General features: G+C 46.8%; 1 protein-coding gene across 4 annotated transcripts in view; it reads left to right on the top strand.

The window, feature by feature from the left end:
- The window catches only part of Elapor1 (endosome-lysosome associated apoptosis and autophagy regulator 1), a 78,261-nt gene that overhangs the window by 50,756 nt on the left and 5,171 nt on the right, over positions 1 to 22,334 (top strand). For all 4 annotated transcript variants that reach the window (XM_087627761.1, XM_087627762.1, NM_001427831.1 and 1 more), the window contains 14 exon segments: positions 262 to 367; positions 507 to 656; positions 7,415 to 7,503; positions 9,857 to 10,034; positions 10,684 to 10,812; positions 11,346 to 11,436; positions 12,738 to 12,843; positions 13,080 to 13,217; positions 15,118 to 15,381; positions 17,101 to 17,274; positions 18,833 to 19,013; positions 19,966 to 20,062; positions 20,457 to 20,558; positions 22,208 to 22,334. In XM_087627761.1, coding sequence (XP_087483887.1) covers positions 262 to 367; positions 507 to 656; positions 7,415 to 7,503; positions 9,857 to 10,034; positions 10,684 to 10,812; positions 11,346 to 11,436; positions 12,738 to 12,843; positions 13,080 to 13,217; positions 15,118 to 15,381; positions 17,101 to 17,274; positions 18,833 to 19,013; positions 19,966 to 20,062; positions 20,457 to 20,558; positions 22,208 to 22,334 — 1,932 coding nt within the window.

Here is a 22,334-nt window from a genome sequence, read left to right as displayed (position 1 = left end):
TATGCTATACAGTGGCTGGTTTGCCCCTATGACTTCATCCCAGGAGCCAGAGCTTTCCAGCTTTGAGGCTGTGTTTTCTGGAAAACCATAGAAGAATGAGCAAATGCCAGTCTCCCTTACTGCCAGTGCCTTCTGGTCCTATTCTCATCTCACTGTAAGAGATGCTTCCAGTACATGATGAAGGATCAGGGAAGAGTGGGGGCGGGTTAGCAATGCCCATCTTTGTGATGAATTAACACCTACCTTATGCCCTTTTTTAAGGTTGAGCTAAACAGAGGCAATAATGTCCTCTATTGGAGAACCACGGCGTTCTCAGTGTGGTCCAAAGTGTCCAAACCCGTGCTTGTTAGAAACATCGCCATAACAGGTACAGAAAAAGAGCTTGGATCTGGGGTCTGCTGCTGACTTCCTGGACTCTTGGCTTCTAGGGGAGGATGGGAATTGGTCCCCAGGGCCTTGGTATCCGGACCCAGCCTTTGATTTTCTATGCCATTCTTTCTTCCTAGGGGTAGCTTACACCTCTGAGTGTTTCCCCTGCAAGCCTGGCACCTATGCCGCCAAGCAGGGCTCCCCTTTCTGCAAGCTTTGTCCAGCCAACTCTTACTCAAACAAAGGAGAAACTTCATGTCATCCGTGTGATGCTGACAAATACTCAGGTGATGTTTTCGAGGGTAGGATGTCGGGGGAGGGCACAGGGGGCGGTGCCAGTGAACACACAAAGGAAGCCAGGAGGCCCATCCTATTGGCTGATGATGATAATTCTTTGTTGTTGCTTGGTCCTTACTGGCTTTACCCTCGGTGTGTATGTGGTCAAGGCTCAGAGACTGGCTTTTGGTTTGGTTTGTTTATTTGTTTGTTTTTTGAGACAGGGTCACCCTGTATAGCCCTGGCTGCCTGGCACTCACTTTGTAGATCAGGCTAGCCTCAAACACTTTGCATCTTCCTCCTGAACACAGGAATTAAAGCTATGTGCCCAGCTTGACTTTGAATTTCTGCTCCCTCTGTCTTTACCTCCTAAGTGCTGAGATTATAGGCAAGAGCCATCATGCCTAAGAGTTTAAAAGCAAAACAAACAAACAAATAAAAAAAGCTTAATCACCATACTTAATCTATAAGAACCAAGAGGCTGTATTGACAAACACTAACTTTTCAAATTTTATTTTTTGATAACAAAAAGTAATTACATACGTATTGAGGAACCAGCCTACCTCCATTTTGGGCTTGAAAACCATCTTGTAATAGAGACGAACTAGGCCCATTCCTGTTTATGATGAAATCTCTATTTCTCAAAGACAGGGCTGTGCCCCACCTGTAGCCTTAACTACAGTGGTTCTGCACTGCGGGTTCCAGGAATGCGATCTGCCTTTGTTTCGGGAGGATGTTCTCACCACCTTGCAACCCTACCGTTATTTCAAAAAGTTATTCTGACCACCTTGTTATGTTCCGCTCTTGGAACCCCATCTCACCTATTTCCCTGCCAAATCCCCGACTTGGAAACCCCCTACTCATGAGCTATAAAAACCCTTATCTGGCCCATGTCCAATGCTGACCTCTTGAACCCTACCTTGGTGGGGAGGGGTCAGCCCATGAACACATATTTTTTTTTAGTTTGTTTTGGCTATGATGATTTGGGACAGTGGTTTTTTTTCCTTAAATCTTTGTTAACAGTATGTATGAGATACAGTGTGATATTTCAATACAAACCTACCTTATAGAATGGCCCTACCACACTATGAGCATAACCATAAAGCGAGTCTCAGTGCTCTAAAACATACTGGAGAGAGGCCTCCACAAACATTCTGATTTGAAAAACAGGACTGGAGAGATGGCTCAGTGGCTTGAAGTGTGCGCTACTGCTGTAAATGACCTGAGTTGGATTTCCCAGAACCCATGGCTCCCATGTGTGGCGGTTCACAACTGCCAGCACACAGCTGCCTGTGACACCAGCTCTAGGGAACCTGACTCCCTGCTCTTCTGGTCGCTGTGGGCATTGCACTCACACGCACAAACCCAACCACAAACATATTTTTTTTAATTTATTTTTTAAGAAAAGGAAAAAACCAAGACCTGGTCATTTAAGAATATGTCAGAACACTTGTGTAAGAGAGGTAATGTCACCAAAGAGTGCTGCTCAGACAGCCCAGTGATGGGTGCCAGAGTAGGCTATGAAACAAGCAGGAAATAGGAGAGTTCTGCTCTGCCCTTTCCCTAGGAAACTCATCAGACTCTTTCTTCCCCTTCTTATACAGAAGCATGTGCAACCCCAGTACAAAGCCCATGTGTATAGACGCACACCCCTCTGTAGACTTTCCCATGTGTCACGCAGGTGTTAAGATGTGTGGTCGCTAACCCAGGAGCAGCCATTGACCTGTGGCTTGCTTATGTCTCCATTCCTAATACAAAAGCCCTATTTTTCTACCCTGATCTTATTCCCCTTCCCTGCCCCATCTCTATCAATGGTGGCCTTTGTTAGTCTATCTTTGGCTCCATTCCTAACTCTGCAGTTGGGCAAGGGTTTGAATGACAAGGTAGTTGTAGGAAAACCGTGTCAGTCAATGCTGTATAAACTGGTTTCTATCCAAGAGTGGTCATGAAATTGTTAATCAAGGAGCTGAACTCATAGAACTGTTCTTCAGTCACCAATTTCTCAATCTGCCCCTTTGACCCCACCTCATCAACTTAGATTACAAAGAAGAGTCACACTTATTGCAGATATAACTCTTTCAAGGGGAGAGGCTGGGGGAAATGCAGCGTCCAATAAGAACCCAGCATGGAGTGCATGTGAAGGCAGCGACTGGTTCTCACACACATACACCTTGAGTGCCTGCAAGGACTGGCCATGGTGCTACAGCCAGAGTTGGTGCCTGTCCTCCAGATTGAACCAAAAAGAAGGAATCTGCCTATGTAGGAACTTACCATGGTGCAACAGAGATCAGTGGAGGCAGAAAAAGAAATGCGGTTGACCTTCCTGGGGAAGTGGGCAATCCTTCATTGGCTGAGATCTTTCCAGGTGAAGCTGCAGTTTCACGGGGACACGATATCTGGGGTGGGAATGATATAAAGCAAACTAGAAGGCTCGTGGGGTGGGGCAGGTTAGTACGATGGCTCACCCTCTGTGCTAGTTAAATACTAGCAGTCCGCTTCCTAAGAGAAGTGCATGTGATTCAGGATCTGGGACTCCAGAACACCCTCGCCAGGTTCAGATCTCATCGTCACCCCTCATTAGACACCTGGGGCACGTGGTTTGCTCGTGCTGCAGTTTCTATACGCAGTCTCAGTGGAGGCCTGAGAAGCAGCTGCCTCCATGTCTTTACCTCTAAAATATTAGAGGTAATGATCACGTCCACCTCACGCTGTCACCGTGGGGATTGGCTAATACAGGAAGGATCCAGAAATGGGCCTGGTATTTTGTAATTGCTTTTTTTGTTCTTTTCGTTTTGTTTTGTTTTTTTGAGACAGGATTTCTCTGGGTAGCCTCTGGGTAGTTCTGGAACTCACTCTGTAGACTAAGCTGGCCTCAGACTCACAGAGATCCACCTGCCACTGTCCCCTGAGTGCTGTGTAATCGCTGTCTTAAAAAAGTGTTTCTCGTAGTGTTGAGGACAGATCCCAGAGCTCTTGCACATGTTAGGCAAGCTCTCCTCTGCTGAGCTTCAGCTCCAGCCTAAGCACTAATTGTTGTTACACGTATTTATTTTATTGTGTGTAGTGGGGGGGAGGGTTCGTGCATGAACATGTATGCATGAGAACAACTTGCAGGAAGGAGTCCAGTTGTCAGGCTTGGTGGCAAGGACCTTTACCCACTGAGCCATCCTGCTTCCCTTACCCCTTCAGCATTAGTTTTATTAATTAATTTTTTTATGAAGGCCTGTCCAGATACCTCTCTTAGAATATGAAGATACTCTAGGTATAGTTTATAATAATAATAGGTCACTTGTATAGAAGTTTACACTTAATACAACATTATCTCATTTATGACTCAAAGCATGGTGTGGGTGTGAGCTCTCCATTTACAAATGAAAGGTAAGCTCAGAGAGGTCCAAAGGCCTGCCCAGCACCTGAGCTGCTGTGAGCTGTGCTATTATTATGAGTATTATTGGGGTCTTATGCCTGCTGACGAAATGCTCTCCTTTGATGAAATGGGTGTCAGAGAGAACACTGGACTGGAAGTGGGGGGAAGATATTGGCAGGAGAAGGGAGGTACAGAAAAAGGACCCAGAGTCCTGAGACAAACGCCTCCTTACATTTTTTTCCCCCAGGAGAAATCCTCCTCAACCCACACTCAGTCCCTGCCCTCCCAAACATCCAGGTGACTTTTTCACACTTGACCAATGCCCAACTTAAACCTCTTGGTTTTAAACCCGTGCTAGGAAAGGAGGTCTGTCTCAACATTCCAGTTAATCATTTATTAAAGCCATTTTCACAGTGGTCTGTGTGTAAACAGCTGGGCCATTTCTGCTAATGCTTAGACCTAGGGTGTCAGGTTAAGCAAATGTTTAACTAGCAGAACAAAGGTCTTTGTGCCAAATACATTTTTTTAACCCTTGTGCTCTGCCAGACCTGATACCCAAGGCCCTGGGAACTGGCACGTGTTCAGCACCTCCCCTCCTAAATCTCTCCTGGACAAGTCAGTCACCAACAGGAGTTTCTAGTTCCCCTCTGAGGAATTGGGCCTCCTGCTTGTTTACCCAATAAAGAAGCTGAGACTGAGGAAATACCAGCTGTTTCCAACACTTCCTTCTTGCCCAGTCTAACAAGACAGGGACAGAAGAGTTGGGGAGATATTCAGTCTCGGAACTCCCAGTGCAGGCCAACAAAGCATCCTTAGAAGAGTCTCTGATAGAGGAAGTCATCTGGGAAAGGGAAGGACCTGTTGAGAAATAAATGCCTCACGAGAAGAGAGGGCAAGTTTCCCGGGACAGTTCTCAAATAAAAAGAATGTGCTAGCTGGCAGGCAATAATAGTGACTGGCATTTCTTTCTTCTTCTTTTAAATGTATTGTTTATTTCTGTGTTTGTGTGTGTGTACTTGTGGATGTATCTGCACATGTAGGTTCCCAAGGAGGCCAGAAGAGAGTATCGGATCCCTCTGCCCAGTGTGGGTGCAGCTGAACTCTAGTCTCTGAAAGAACAACAAGTGCTCTTAACTGTTAAGCTATCTCTTCAGCCCCTGGATCTTCCATTTTGAGAGTCTGTGAGTGAGATGGGCCAGGCATTTGCTGACTCTGGCAATGGAGACTATCACTCCTGCTCCTTGGATGAGAGAACAGAGAGAGGTTAAATAACTTGCCTAGTATGACACAGCTACTAGATGATGAATCAGGACCCAACCCTACACTGCCTAACTCGAAATCTCACTCGATGACACCACACTGTATAGCAAGTAATAAATGGAGGAAGAGATTGCCTCCCCCTTACAGATGCTTCTCTGCAGAGGGCACAGTGTTCATATTAGAAGTAGCAGATGTAGCAGGAAGGGGCATTGCAGTGGGGAATCCCATAGAGCAGTGCGTTTTTATTCTGTGTGTGTGTGTGTGTGTGTGTGTGTGTGTGCGCGAGCCTGTCTGTGTATATGTGTTTGTATATGTGTGGGCACATGTGCATATGCAGGTGCATGCACATATGTGCACCTACATGTAGAGGCCCAAGGTTTGACCCTGGGAATATCCCCCATTGCTTTCCACCTTGTTCACTGACACGGTGTCTCAGTTGAAGCAAGGCTCACCGGCTCAGTTAGTCTGGCCAGCCAGCTTGCTCCAGGGATCCCTGCTATCTGCCTTCTGAGAGCTGAAATTACAGGTGGGCCCTCACATCTACCCGGCAATTAACACAAGTTGGGATCAGATTTCCAGTTCTGATGCATGTTTGGCAAACCCTTGAACCACAGAACCACCTGCCCATCCCAGGTGGTTTTTATTCTGGAGGAAAAAGATCCCACGGGAGTGTTTACATTTTAAATTTGCATTAATTATATATATTTTTCTTGGTAAAGAAAACTGCTTTGTTTCTTCCTTTAGAAACCCTTTCCAATACATTTTGGTCATACTTTTTTCCCTCTCCAACCTCTTTTTCTTAATTTTTCCAAAAAGGATTTATTTTGGCTTTTGAGACATTTGTAGCCCTGGTTACACTGGTAGACCAGGCTAGCCTGGTTGAACTCACGGAGATTGGTCTACATTTGCCTCCCGAGTGCTGGGATGAAAGTTGTGCACCACCGTTTATATGCGTACTCCTGGTGACACACACTTGCTTTCTTAGCACCCAAGGCACTAAGATTGGGAGTTCCAGGTTGGCATAGGCTTTGCTGTGGGTTACAGTTGTCTCTAACATCTGACAAAAGAAAAATGTGACATCCATTGCCTTAAGGAGGATTCATTGGTTCTTCTGCTAAGATCCACGGTCCTGAAGCAACATTGTATCATTATACCGGGAACACAGAAAGCCTGACAAAATGGCTAAGGATGTGGGGTTCAGTGGTAAAACATGCCTGGAGCCCAGGTTCAGTCCCCACTATTCCCAGTGTAGGAAAAAACTAACCGGGTGAAAGTCAGCTCTAGGATGGGAGGCGAGGCAAGCCAGAGGCACCTTCATCTTGAATTCATGGCAGTTCCAACCTTATCTGTGTGAGGTGGTCTCATGGAAAGGGGGAAGTAACAGTGGTCTTCTTCGTGTTTGTTATAGGCAAGAGAACACTCAGACAAGGTCTAAGGCTAGGGCTTGGAGAGATGACTCCAAGGTTAAGAATGCTGGCTTCCCTTCCAGGGGATCCAGGTTTGATTCCCAGATCCCACACAGTGACTCACTGCCGTCTCTAACTCCAGTCCAAGGGGAATCTGACACCCTCCTCTGGCCTCCTTGGGAACCAGCCACACATGTGGAACATACATGCAAGCAGGAAAAACAGCATTATACATATAAATAAAATTAGGTTTAAGAAAAGCATTCCTTGGTGGTGCACACCTTTATTCCCAGCACTCAGGAGGCAGAGGCGGGTGGATCTCTGCATTTGAGGCCAGCCTGGTCTACAGAGGGAGTTCCAGGACAGCCAGGGCTACGCAGAGAAACTCTGCCTGAAAAAGCAAAGCAACCACAAAACCAAAATCAACAAACAACAAACAAACTTAAGAAAAAAGAATAAAAGACCATGGTGGCTGACACCTTGAATCTTAGCCCTCCAAGAGGATGAAGCAGGAGAATCGCTTCAAGTTTGAGGCCAGTCTCAACCGCATGGTGAGTCTCAGGTCAGCCTGTCTCAAAAGACCAGAAGGCAAATAGATGAAAACAAAAAGCAAACACCTCCTGGAAGGTTGTGTGGTGACACACCTATGGGTGTGGGAGTTAACAGTCACTGGTCAGTGGCTAAGAGCCACTTGAAATGTAACTTGAAATGTTTTTTTCTCACTTTGGTCATTTAGAGAAAGGATCTTCCACCTGCAAAGTGCGCCCGGCCTGCACAGACAAGGATTACTTCTACACTCACACAGCCTGCGACACTCAGGGAGAGGTGGGTAGCAGGCTCAGGGCACCCGTTCCCTGCTCCTTACACTTGACCACTGTTCAGGCTCCTGTGGCCAGTAAACTCACTAGAGAAACCCCCAAAGACCAGCATGGTGAGCCCAGGCTAGATGGGAACCAAGAACATGGCCTCATTCATGTTCCGAGCAGGCACCCTTTGCCCGTGTGTTTCACCCAGCATTGACACGTTCTCATTTTTTCAAACCCACTCTATTTACTTTAGCTTGATTTCTCCCGTTTGCTTAGTCCCAGGCCCCACCTGCCCACCCGTCCACACCTGCTGCTTTTCATAGTTGATTCTCAGTCTCGAGTGCTAGCTGCTTCTGGTGAGAACAGAGGAGATCTTTTCCTACCCCCAAGTCTCTGGAAAATGGCCTAAGTCCGTGTTTCTCAATATGTGGGTCTTGACCCCTTCGGTGTCAAATAACCCTTTCGCAGGTGTCAACTGTAGTCGATCCAATTTAAACTTATCCCTGAATTGCTTACAAATAAATGAGACTAGACTAGGGTTATCTTATTTGGCTTTGCCGATTACTGGAGGGACGAGGGGTGTAACCGAACAGCTAATCTACTTTTCTAACTGCTGGCCTGGCTGCCTCCCCACCGGTGTTACCCAAATACTCGCTGTTTCTCCTGGCCATGTGCTCATGGTCCACCTCCCCTCCTGGCACCTTCTCCTCTCTTCCTCATTCTACCCCTCTCACACGCTCAACCACGTAGCTCAAAAACCCACCTACCTCTAATCCCTCTAGTAATTGTCTGTAGCCATTTTTATTTAACCAACAGTTTTTAAATTAAGGAGCAAGGTTTTCACAACAAAAGCTGGCCCTGACCTTTTTGGGTACAGAATTTAGCATTACAGTGCATAGCAACAGGCCAAATCCCAACAGAAAACATTGGGAAACATAGATATTTACATTACAATTTATAACAGTAGCAAAATTACAGTATGGACCTGAATTACTATACAAATTACTATTATGAAGTAGCAATGAAAATTATTTTATGGTTGGGGGTCACCACAGCTTGAGGAACTGTACTGGAGGGCTGCACATTAGGTACGGTGAGAACCACCACCGGCCTGACTGGTTTTAGTCCCAGCTGTTTCTTTCCAGCTCCCACCCACACTAAACCTTCAGCCTCAGGACAAAGCCTTTCCTTTGTACTTTCTCTGTCTCTGAGCTGATGAGCCATGTTTGTGTGAACTGCTGTGTCAGCCAGGGATCAGAGGAAAAACCCAGGATGCATCCACCGGTCCCTCAGAGCTCACAAGGGCAGGAGGGAGGCTGAAGAGGAGAAGGGCCAGTTATAAGGCAGTGGAGGTGATGGATGTATAAGGCCTGGGAGAACCCCAAAGAACAGAACAGGCCTGAGGAGCCAGAGAAAGCCTTTCTGAAACGACTATTCAACAAATAAAAGACAGTCAACAAATACTGAGGGGCCGTAGGGAGGTTTTTGTTTTGATTTTTTTTTTTTTTGAAACAGAGTCTTATTATGTAGACGATGCTGGCCTAGATTTACAGAGATCTATTTGCCTCTGCCTCCTGAGCGCTGAGATGTGCACCACCATGCTCAGCTAATAAGTTATTTTGGTTTTTTGGTTTTTCTGGAAAGAGTCCACAAATGTCTGAAGACACCTGGTCATTCATTTTCTCTACCATTGGATACACCCTTCTGCCTCTGATCAACTAAGTACAAACTGAATTCTCTACTTTTTCTGTAATTCTCACCCTGGTCCAAATCGCTGGTATCCTCCAGCATTCTTGGTAGGGTCTAAAACAGTGGTTTTTAATCTTCCTAATGCTGCGGCCCTTTAATACAGTTCCTTGGGTTGTAGTTTCGCCAACCACAAAATTGTTCATTGCTATTTCATAACTGTAATTTCGATACTGTTAAGAATTGTAATATAGGGGGGCTGGGGATTTAGCTCAGTGGTAGAGCGATTACCTAGGAAGCGCAAAGCCCTGGGTTCGGTCCCCAGCTCCGAAAAAAAGAACCAAAAAAAAAAAAAAAAAAAAAAAAGAATTGTAATATAGGGGTTGGGGATTTAGCTCAGTGGTAGAGCGCTTGCCTAGCAAGCGCAAGGCCCTGGGTTCGGTCCTCAGCTCCGGAAAAAAAAGAAAGAAAAAAAAGAATTGTAATATAAATATCTGATATGCAAGATGTCTGATATGTTACCCTCAAAGGGGTCTCAACCCACGGGCCCTGGGTTCAGTCCTCAGCTCCGGAAAGAAAAAGAAAAGAGAACCAGTGTTTGAAAAACAAAGGCTAAATCTTGCGTAATCCATTTTCTTCTTTTCTATTTATGTTTGTTTGTATTTAATCTATTTATTTCTTTTTAGACACAGCTCATGTACAAATGGGCCATGCCAAAAATCTGTGGCGAGGACCTGGAGGGAGCCGTAAAGCTTCCCGCCTCCGGCGTGAAGACCCGCTGCCCTCCCTGTAACCCAGGCTTCTTCAAGACCAACAACAGCACCTGTGAACCGTGCCCATACGGCTCGTACTCCAATGGTTCCGGTAACAGCCCGGGCGCTCTGCTTCTGACCTCCTCTCCATCCTACTGGTGGCTGTCGGGTGGGCCACGTGAATACCCAGAGTTGCTAGCCGGATGGACTCTGCCCATCCACTGAAGGCAGTGAAGGGCAGGCCGGTTCTGAGGACCAGGGTCAGGAGTCTGTAGGTCAGGGTCAGATTTAACAACTGCCTGCCGCCTTCCTCATTCCGTCTGCAAACATGACCTGGGCCTCGAGAGTCTCAGTTCTCAAGACAGAGATGTCCAGTGTGGATGCTAAGTAGAAAGTTGAGGGGCTAAGATGTCTAGAACAGAATCAGAACCTGTAAGTTATGCTGCACAAAGGAGGCAGGGGCTGTTGGGGAGGGAACTGTGTACCTGCTAATCCGAATGCAGTTATGTAGGAACCACATGAAGTACATGAGTAAGAGTAAAAGGGACATCGAAATGGATGTTGTTAAGTAAGGACAGTTGACGTAGTGGCCAGTGTGTCTAATTGGAATGTGTTAAATGTTTTGAGTCCCTCTGGTGTATATTTGTACCATAGCACTATGTCATCCACTGTCTGGTGGCCACTTGTCTGTCTAGCGGCAGTTTCAGACAGTGGCTGTAGATTTGTTCCTGGGTAATGGATCTTGGGCTTCCTTCCCCTAGGTTGTACCCACTGCCCAGCAGGAACTGAGCCTGCCGTGGGATTTGAGTATAAATGGTGGAACACATTGCCCTCCAACATGGAAACTACTGTTCTCAGTGGGATCAACTTTGAATACAAGGGCTTGACAGGTGACTGACTGCCTCTCCCCACTTATTGTCACCCCTTACACTATCCCTGCACTCCCACGGGGAGTGACCTATCCCCTTGAAAACTCCACTCCTTACAGCAAGCCAATGCTCAGTTTCAGAGACAGCACGGACAGGCCAGTCTCGGTGGTTCATGCCTGCAATTCCAGCACTCAGGAGGCTGAGGCAGGAGCATCACTGTAAATATGAGGCAATAGTGAGATCCGGGCTAGCCTCAGGGTGAAATCCTTGTCAAAACAACAAAAATATTAAAAATAAAACAAAAGGTGCCAAGGCAGAAGGATTGCCACAAGATCTGGCCAGCCTGGGCTACAAAGTGAGAAAAAGGGAGTGAAGATGAAGGAGGTAAAGAGGGAGGGAGGAAAGTAGCTAGGAAGAAAGGACATAAGTAAGGTAGTTGTGGGATAAGCATCAGGTTTGGATACCTTAAAGGACAGGGCTATTATCTCTAGAGAGTCACCCAATATATATTTGCCAATATCTGGGGGCATTAATCCTTTCCTCTCCTTCTCCAGGCTGGGAGGTGGCTGGTGACCACATTTATACGGCTGTTGGAGCCTCAGACAATGACTTCATGATTCTCACTCTGGTTGTGCCAGGATTTAGGTGAGGAGAACCCAAGCCAAATCCCACTCAAGAATGTGGTAGAGGAGAGGGCTCCAGGATGGAATCAATCCAGAAGAGAGGAACACACACAATGGCCATGTTAACCGGACACTAGCATGTTTTCTTAGTTGTCACCAGTGGTCATTACTTTTTTTAAATTCACTTTTATTTTGTATGTGTATGCGTGTTTGCTCGCATGTATGTATGTGCCCCCCATGAGAGACCAGAAGAGGTCACTGCATTCCCTAGAGCTGGAGTTACAGGTAACCGCAAGCTACCACATAGGTGCTAGGAATCAAATCCTAGTACACTGCAAGACCAGCCAGTGTCCCCAGACTCTGAGCCGTCTCTCTAGAGCCCTGGCCCCCACCCCACACACACCCCCCATGCTGGCTTAATTTGAATGTCAACTTGATGAGATTTGAAATCACCTAGGAGACATATCTCTAGGTGTGTCAGGAAGGGCATTTCCAGAGAGGATTGACTAAGGAGGGAAGATCTATCCTGGATCTTGAGCCACCTCATGCTCCAGCTGCTGTACTTCTCCCAGCATGCGGACTGTATCCCTTCAGACCATGAGCCAAATAAACCCTTCTCTCTTAAGTTGCTTTTCATCAGGCACTTTGTCACAGCACTGAGAAAAATAACTAACTATACTGCCCATGCCGTATTGGCTCGCCCAGCTTCTCACTGACAGGTCAATTGAGTCCTTCCTCCTCACAATAGCCGACAGAGTCTCTAAAAAGAGACTTCAAAACAGGGTCACAGTGCCCTTTACAGTTCGTTTTTTATGCATTTATTTATTAGACTTATTTCTTTTACTTTTTGTGTTTGAATGTTTTACATGGGTATGTTTCCACACCTTGTGTGTTCCTATTGGATCCCCTGGGACTGGGGCTATATACGGCTGTGAGCCACCATGTAGGTTCTGGGAATTGAACCTGGGTCCTTGGCAAGAGCAACAACAGCTCTAAACCACTGAGCCATTTCCCCAGCTCATATAAAGTTCATTTTTACTTTAAATTCATTTTACAGCAAGAAAATTGAGCAGGATTGTTCCTATTAGAAAGCACGTTCACACATGGTATATTGTTGGACATCAATATTATAATGAGGGATAAAGAAGAAATTTATCACCTCCATTCCATAGCTGACAGAGCCAGGTCAAGGTCATATAGCTTGGGTGGCATAATTGGACTTAGTCCCACTTCTTTCCAATAAACACCTTATCCAGGTCTCCCAAGCCCTCAGCCAACCCTTTCTGCTGTCCTCTGAGATGACTTTTGATGTTTCGCTCACAGACCTCCCCAGTCAGTGATGGCAGACACAGAGAACAAAGAGGTGGCCAGGATCACATTTGTCTTCGAGACCATCTGCTCTGTGAACTGTGAGCTGTACTTCATGGTGGTATGTTTCTTCTCCTAGCCAGATGGGGGATTCCATGGGAGGGTTGGCCCAGCATGTCCCAGCAGTGAGGCCATATATTGGACACCCATCACGGTAATTCCACAGAGCAAGATCCCAGAGTGACTTCCAGGGACTCTGTAGTACTTAACACAGGTCTGACTAGGGCATTAGCCCACAGCATAATGTTTGCCTCACGTAACAATCATGCCTTCCTCACTTGCCTCTCCTGGCCTCAGGGCATGAATTCCAGGACCAATACTCCAGTGGAGACGTGGAAAGGCACCAAAGGCAAACAGTCCTATACCTACACCATCGAGGAAAATGCTACTGTGAGCTTCACATGGGCCTTCCAGAGGACCACCCTTCACGAAACAGTGAGTCCCTCCCCATCCCGGATGCAGACTGTGAGCACAGGAGTCCTGCCGTGAGCTTACACGTGGCCCTCGGAGAGCTTCTAGCCTTTTCTAAACAACTTCCAGGGAAGATAACATTGAATACCTTCAACCATCTGTCCCCGTCCCCTGCAGCCTCTACCACAGGTGAAGCCAGACTTGTGGCTATCTTTAAGAATAATCACTTTGGGGTTTGGGGATTTAGCTCAGCAGTAGAGCCCTTGCCTAGCGAGCGTAAGGCCCTGGGTTCCGTCCCCAGCTCTGGAAAAAAAAAAAGAAAAAAAAAAAAAAAGAATAATCACTTTGTCTTTCTTTTGTTTTTGAGACAGGGTCTTGGTATGTGACCCAGGCTGACCTCGAACGCAATCCTCCTGCCTTAGCCTTCCCAGAGCTAGATTAAAAACTTGACTTTATTTACCTAACTCAAAAATACAGATGTATTGCAGAAAACACAATCAACCTGGGCTATAGAGTAGACCCTGTCTCAAAACAAACAAACAAACAAACAAACGAACAAACCACCCATAGTCTTACCCAGAGATAACCCAGTACTGTCTGGGAGAGAGTAAATTCTTACCCAGAGATAACCCAGTACTGTCTGGGAGAGAGTGCATTTTTTGTTTCTTTCTGTGTCTCCCTGTCCCTGTCTCTCTCTGCGTCCCACACGTGTAATAAGTGCACTCTCACTTCTAATCCCTGCTCCTCAGTCTGGTGTTTTTTTTTTTTTAAAGATTTATTTTATTTATATGAATACACTGTAGCTGTCTTCAGACACACGGGAAGAAGGATGGTTGTGAGCCACCATGTGGTTGCTGGGAATTGAACTCAGGACCTATGGAAGAGCAGTCAGTGCTCTTAACCTCTGAGCCACCTCTCCAGCCCTCAGTCTGGTGTTTTAACCTGGTTGCCTTCCACCTTGAGATCCCCCTGCCTCTGCCTCCTGAGTTTTGGGATTGTAGGGTATTAAGACCACACCCAGTCCTAGTTTTGATTTCTTTTTAAGTATGTGGATTTTTTTTCTTTGGCAAAGATCCCCCTCCCCCATATATTAGAATCTCCTATAAATTCCCCATGGTGCATAACATTTTCCATAACTTAAAATGGGTTAGGCTTGTTAGTTACACAAAATACACCTTAAAAGCCACTGTTTTTTGTTTTTTGTTTTTTTTTTTTCCAGAGCTGGGGACCGAACCCAGGGCCTTGCGCTTGCTAGGCAAGCTCTCTACCACTGAGCTAAATCCCCAACCCCGCCACTGTTCTTTTTTAAGTTAAATTGTTTGTTTGTTTGTTTGTTTGTTTGTTTATCTTTTGTTTTTTGGGATAGGGTTTCTCTGTGTAGCCTTGGCTGTCCTAAACTCATTATGTAGACCAGGCTTACTTCATACTCACAGAGATCCACCTGCCTCTGCCTCCTGAGTGCTGGGATTAAAGGTGCATGACACCACCGCCCAGCTCACAATTTATTTTTAGTGTCGTTCACCTTTAATTATCATACAAAGAGCCACCACTAAATAAAGTGGGAAAGATGTTGTTAGTGGTTCAGTCAGTGCCAGCTGTTGTGATGGAACCCAAGGACCTGGGTTTGACCTCTGGCATCCATGTAAAAACCAGGACATGAGACAGTTCGTTCAGTTAGAGACCCTGTTTCAAAAAATGAGATAGTGATAAAAAGAATGTCTGATGTCCACATCTGGCTTCTACATGCATGCTTATATATGTGCCTGTACATTCAAATACACATATATATACATACACACGTGTGCACGCACAAGTGAAAATAAACTACGTTTTTATAAGACACAATGACACAGTACTCTGTTCTTCCTATGGCTGCTGCTGCTTCAGGCCTCTCCTTTCTCGGCTTTTGTTTCCTTAACTCCAGGGCAGAAAGTATACTAATGATGTCGCCAAGATCTACTCGATCAATGTCACCAACGTCATGGGGGGTGTGGCCTCCTACTGCCGTCCCTGTGCCCTAGAAGCCTCTGATTTGGGCTCCTCCTGCACCTCTTGTCCTGCTGGCCATTACATCAACCGGGATTCTGGGACCTGCCACCTCTGTCCCTCTAACACCATCCTGAAAGCTCACCAGCCTTATGGTGCACAGGCCTGTGTGCCCTGTGGTCCAGGGACCAAGAACAACAAGGTGCTACCAGTCTGCCCGGCTTGCACGGGTGCTGGGTTCTTACTGGGATTCTCTAAGGCTGATACCCGCATGCCCCCCCCCGGAGACCCCCACCCCACTCCCACGCTCAGGTTGCTGTGAAGGGCACTAACCTGGATGTGACTGTGGGCGGTGAGCTCTTAGCAGGAGGTCTTGTCTTTCCTCTGTAGCAGGCAAGTCACATCTTCAGTTGGTGAAGATTAGTGCCCCTGTGGTCCAGAGGTTTGGCATCTACACAAAGACCTGAAGGGAAGAAATAGTGGGGTCTGTGGCCCAAATTTAGGTCATTAGCACAGTAATCTGATCTGCTCCCTCTGTTTAGGGAGGTGAGTCAACCTTTGCTGGTACTTACAGTTAATCGGCATAGCTGCCCTCCAACCAGGGGGCTTCTCAGCTCGATGGATATATAAAGTACATATGAAGAAAGGGTCTTAGATAGTCATCAGCATTTAGAATTAATTTGTTTTCTGCCAGTCACACCAGGGAGACATCTATCAGACTTTAGCCATTGACTTACACTTACTGCTTACGTACTTATGAGACCAGGTCCCATGTAGGCCAGACTAACTTCAAACACGATACAGTCTTGCTCTATTTATCTGCAAAGTGTGTTCATTCATTGTACAGACCCTTCAAAATTTCTTAGGGCAGTGGTTTTCAACCATTAAGAGGGGGCTGCATATCAGATATTTATATCACAATTTATAATAGTAGCAAACTTACAGTTATGAGGTAGCAACGAAGATAATTTTATGGTTTGGAGTCTTAGAGGGTCACAGCATTAGGAAGGTTGAGGACCACTGTTTTAGGGGGTACCTGGGACACTCTCCATAGTCTTCTTCCCCTGGAGCTCCCTCTGCTGCTGGTGGAGAGAATGACAACATGTCAGACTGCCTCTGACTGAGGTCCCTACCATACAAGGAATAGGAAGGGAAGCTCCTTCCACAGCTCAGTTTCCTACAGAGAACTCCAGCAAAAGGAAGCGTTTCAGTGTTTGAAATGGCCGTGTGTATGCTGAACGTCGGGGGAAGAATGAAAGTCTCTTTCTTGCCACTCTGGAGCACTTATTTAAGTTAAGGCCCTGCTGTCTTGTGCTTGAAAGACAAGCTTGGTCACAGAGCACATGCCCAGCCTGCACAAGGCTCTAGGTTTGATCCCTAGCACCACTGAAAACAAGGTCAGACAGAGGCTCTCCAGTGAATACTGGCATCTGGGAACAGTGGAGTACGTGTGCCACAGTAAATCATAGGTCTATTCAAAGACTTTGAGACATGAATGAAAAGTGTGTCAGACATATTGGAACAGGGATCGTTGGCCACCACGACTAACAAGAAAGTGGCATCAGTCCAAGGCTGAGTGGACAGTGGCTGGGCAGATGTCCTTGTAAAAGTCTTTTGTGTATGTATAGGGGCGTCCTTGTAAGAGCCTGCACACTGGTGCTTCTGTCAGTCTTTCATGATAGCCACCACAGGCAATTATATAGGAACCCACTTCAGATGTGTTCATCTTACATATGCCAATAAGCAAGAGCAAGGTAGACCCGATAGGGGTCTGCTTCCCTTCTTTTAGTGTCCACCTCAGTCTTTCCTTCCTCTTCTTTAATTTCACTCCGGCTGGAACAGGTTGTGGGGAGGTCTGTTGTACTCCACTGCAGCTCTCAAGGCCTGAGATTCGCCACTGACTGGACCCTTTCCCCCTCAGGTCCACTCTCTCTGCTACAATGACTGCACCTTCTCCCGGAACACTCCCAGCAGGACTTTCAACTACAACTTCTCAGCTCTGGCAAGCACTGTCTCTCTGGCAGGCGCACCCAGCTTCACTTCAAAGGGGTTGAAGTATTTTCATCATTTCACGCTGAGTCTCTGTGGAAACCAGGTAAGCTGTGTGAGCAAGCAGTCTGAGTACTGGAAAGTGGACTGGAGACCAGATGTGAGCACAGGAAGAAGAAACAAAACAAAACATGAAAACCAAAACATCCAGGGACTAAGCCACTACCCAAACACTATACATGGACTGACCCTGGACTCCAACTGCATAGGTAGCAATGAATAGCCTAGTAAGGGTACCAGTGGAAGGGGAAGCCCTTGGTCCTGCCAAGACTGAACCCCAGTGAACGGGATTGTTGGGGGGAGGGCGGTAATGGGAGGAGGATAGGGAGGGGAACACCCATAAAGAAGGGGAGGAGGCTAGGGGAATGTTTGCCTGGAAACCAGGAAAGGTAATAACAATTGAAATATAAATAAGAAATACTCAATTTAATAAAGATGGAGAAAAGAAAAAAAAAAGAAAGCCCAAAACAAAACAAAGAAAGAAAAACACAAACAAAGAAAACAAACAACACCACAGAATCTTTGAGGCCATTGAGGAAAGAGAGAATTAAAGAGGTTTAAACAATTGTAGGCAGCTTCTCAAAGGGAGCTGGGAGAGGTAATGTGGGGAATCTAGGATATGTGTCCTTCTAATCCTGCTTCAGCCTCCCAAGTGCAAGGTATACACTCATCTCCATGGCTGGTCACGGCAAGGCTAGTAAAGACCAGAGGTGCCAGGCATGGTGGCACAGAAACAATCCCAGCCCTCAGAAGGTTGAGGCAGGAGGATCTGGAATTTGAGGCCAGGCTGTGCAAAGCAAATATGTCAAAAAAAAAAAAAAAAAAAAGCCTGGAGAAGCTAGTTTCCTTCTCTCACACACAGTTTGCTTTGTTTTATTCTGTTCTTTCATAAAACAGAAGGGAGAGGCTGAGAGTACGGCTGAGAAGCCAGAACAGTGTAGCAGTCATAAGGCCCCGGGTTCACTCTCCCAGAACCTCCCCTCCCTCCAAAGGTTAATCCAGACAATCCCACGTTTGGGGGTGGGGGGCGATGAAGCAGGATAACGTTAGTTCCAAGTCCCTCTGGGCTATTTAGCAAAATCCCATCAAAACAAAACCAAAGGCAGGGGACTTGACTGCTCCTCAGACATCCTGTCTCAAGTCGTCCGGCCTGTTTGAACCCCTTGGAGTCTGTCCAGACAGTGCTTCCAAGACAGACACTGAACCACAGCACCAAGGGAGACAAGAAGGGGCATAAGTCAGCCCAAATGTTCCAGTAAATGTCACTGGCCTCAGGGCTCAGTTGCATAGCTCTTGAGGATGCACCTAGATGCAGAGGGACCCCACCCCCACCCCTGACCAATTGGTTGGAACTCCAAAGCAGTGGTTACCAGCACAGTGGAGGTGACCACAGGGAAGTACAAGGCCAGTGTCTAGAAACTGGGACAAATCTTTACCTTCTCCCCCACCCCCGTCCCCTCCTCCTCTTCAATCTTCTTGTGAGAATCATTCTACTGCAGCATAGGATAGGGACGCTTACCTTTTAGATGCATGGTAAAAAGTTCCCTATCCCCTCTTGGGACTCTTCTGTGGTCATTGGCTTTCTTCCATATGTGCCTTACCAGGGAAAAAAGATGTCTGTATGCACAGACAATGTCACTGACCTCCGGATCCCTGAGGGCGAGGCCGGTTTCTCTAAGTCCGTCACAGCCTATGTCTGCCAGGTGGTCATCATCCCCTCTGAGGTGATGGGCTACAAGGCTGGGGTATCCTCACAGCCAGTCAGCCTTGCTGACAGACTTGTTGGTGAGTAATCCAGTTACCCAGCTTGCTTGAGCATGTGTGTGTGTGTGTGTGTGTGTGTGTGTGTGTGTGTCTTTTTGTATATATGCGTATGTCTCTCTGTGTGTCTATGTTTATGAATGTGTCTCTGTGTATCTGTGTGTATATGTGTGTATGTATCTGTCTGTGTTTGCATTTATGTCGTTGTGTGTTTCTGTGTATTTGTGTTTGTGTAGGTCTCTGTGTGTCTGTGTATGTCTTTTTTTTTTAATTATTTCTTTATTTTATCTTTATGATTACACTGTAGCTGTCTTCAGACACACCAGAAGAGGGCATCGGATCCCATTACAGATGGCTGTGAGCCACCATGTGGTTGCTGGGAATTGAACTCAGGACTTTTGGAAGAGCAGTCAGTGCTCTTAACCACTGAGCCATCTCTACAGCCTTTTTTTTTTTTTAAAGATTTATTTATTTATTATATAACTACACTGTAGCTGTCTTCAGACACACCAGAAGAGGGAATCGGATCCTATTACAGATGGCTGTGAGCCAGCATGTGGTTGCTGGGAATTGAACTCAGGACCTCTGGAAGAGCAGTCAGTGCTCTTAACCACTGAGCCATCTCTCCAGCCCCTGTGTATGTCTTTATGTGTCTCTGTGTCTATGTATCTCTTTTTCTCTGTTTGTTTCTGCCTCTGTCTCTGTCTCTCTCTGTCTCTCTCTGTCTCTCTCTCTCTCTCTGTATTAATGAGTAAGGGACTGGTGGCTAGAAGGCCTCATGTGAGGGGCCCAACCTCCTGATCTTTTTTAATTCCATTCCATGTGCCCCTGACATCTCTGATAAACCCAGGGTTCACTTTTGCATGAGCCACTCAGTGATATGATGAAGTAAAGGTTGGTTGTTGACAGACCTTGAAGGATTGAGGTGGTCACCAGTTCTATGAGCAAGAACTAATCGGGAGCTCTGGTTTGACAGGAGTGTCAATAGACATGGCTTTGGAAGGAATCGTCTCCCCAGCTGAACTTTTTCACCCAGAGACCTCAGGGATCCCGGACGTAGTCTTCTTTTTCAGGTGAGGATGAAAGACCAGGCTCGGACTCTCCTACTACCTCCTACTTGTCAAGCCTGCTCAGGCTTGATGGAGGTCTAAGGCTGCCCAGTCATCGGAGTTAAAGCTTGCTGTCGCTTGGTATGAGCCTTTTGCGTATTCCTGGGGCCATTGTGTGCTCAGGTCAAGGAGAAAGATGGAGGAGCTGCCACGGACTTCCCTTCCCTTAAGGAGGTCCCAGTATGTGCCAGCCTTTTCTTTCTCAGGCCAGAGCCTTGCCCCCTGGATTAGATTTCCCTGGTCTCCACTCTCTCCACATAAGGAGAACTTGAATCCCTACTTGCCCAAATCACCCCGTGTTGGCTCCCCAGTGACAGCAGAGTGGGCCCTTCCCTCATGGTGTTGGCTTTCACTACAGATCCAATGATGTGACTCAGTCCTGCAGCTCTGGAAGATCAACCACCATTCGTCTCAGATGCAACCCCATGAAACCTACACCTGGTACCCTTCGGCTACCCAGGTGACCTCTGTGGAGGGAGGCTGCACTGGCCACAGCCTGCTCTTGCCAGGACTCCCTCCATCCCAAGACACAGATACTATTTTTAAAAAGAAAAAAATCATTTTAGATCCATTCATGGGCTCTTGGGGGCACATGGCCCCTAGATCTTAACTTGAAGTAAAAAACTAAGCAGGGTGTGGTGGGGCATGGCTTTAATCCCAGCATTTGGTGGGCAGAGAAGAAGGATCTCTGAGGTGGAGGCCAGCTTAGTCTGCATATCAGGTTTAGGCCACTAGGATGACATAGCGACCTCTTGTCTCAAAAGTGGGGAGGGACAGGATATTTGCTCTGTCACTAATGAGGAAGTAGAACAAAAGTCTCCTGACCGTGGTAAATAATCACGCACAGCAAAGCAAAGCACAGGAGTGCTCGCCTGTAACCCTGTACTCAGAAGATACAGACTGAAGTTTTGCATATTCCCGGGGCCATTATATACTGGGCAGGGAGAAATATGAAGAACCTGTCAGAGAGTTCCCTTCCCTGAAGGAGGTCCCAGCATGTGTTTGCTTTGCTTCTTTTGTTTTTTAAGTTAGACTAGAACATTGCTACCTTGACTAGCTTTCCCTGGTCCTCACCTCTCCATGTAAAGACCAGAGTTTGTGCCCCAGTTGAGGTTGATCTCAGCTACATAATGAATTCAATGTCAGCCTGGACTAAAGGAGACACTATCTTAAAAAACAAAACAGAACAGAACACACACGCATGCACATGCACACGCACACGTGCGCGCACACACCCCTGCATTGGAATGCACACAGACACACACACACACACACACACACACACACACACACACACACAGAGAGAGAGAGAGTTATATATATAGCAAAAGCCAGGGCTGAGGAAATAGCTTAGTACTGAAAGTGTTCAGTGCACAAGCATGAAGACTTGAGTTTGCTCCTTAGCACCTAAGTCCCATGCCAAGCATGGTGTCACACGTGGAATCCCAGTGTTGGACAGCTGGAGACAGTGGATCTGTGGAGCTTACTGGACAAGCCAACCCAGCCTAATCAGCATGTCCCAGGTCCTCCCAAAACAAAGTGGACATCTCCTGAGGAGCAGGACCCAAGCTCAGGCATAGCACAGAGCTACACCTGAACACCATCTCAACTACAACCCCACAACCAGGCAGCTGTATAAAAATAGCCATTGTCAGATGTAGCACGTCCATGAGAGAACAGGAGCCTCTTAGGGGTTCTGGAACCCAGACATCTTAGATAGAGCTCTCCTTTGACATCAGCAGAAACAGGCAGACATATGGGAGACTAAACTGTCAGATGGCCATGGTGACTCATCCATACATTACCAGCACTTGGGAGGCCAGGACTTGGCATTACTGAGTGTAAGGCCTGTCTAGGTTACAGAATGAGACTTTGTCTCAGAAAAAAAAGGGAGGAGTTTAGGAAGGAAGAAGGAAGGAAGGAAAGAAGGGAAGGAAGATGGAAGGAAGAAAGGAAGAAAGGGAGGAAGGGAGGGAGGGGGGAAGGAAGGGAGGAAGGGGTGAGGGAACACCTGAGTTAAGGGCAGGTTGAGGGAGGTAGAAGATGAATCAGACAAGAAGTGTCACAGGCATCCGATGTGACAACTTGGTCTCCTTTCTACTTTGCTAGCATGTGCTCTGATGGGACCTGTGATGGCTGTAACTTCCACTTCCTGTGGGAGAGTGTGGCCGCTTGTCCACTCTGCTCGGCCTCTGACTACCACACTTTTGTCAGCAGCTGTGTGGCTGGGATCCAG

This window comes from Rattus norvegicus, chromosome 2, assembly GCF_021556685.1.
Source record: "Rattus norvegicus strain SHRSP/BbbUtx chromosome 2, alternate assembly SHRSP_T2T, whole genome shotgun sequence".
NCBI classification, from domain to species: domain Eukaryota; kingdom Metazoa; phylum Chordata; class Mammalia; order Rodentia; family Muridae; genus Rattus; species Rattus norvegicus.
Note: the sequence above shows the minus strand (reverse complement) of the source record. Positions and strands in the feature narration are given on the sequence as shown.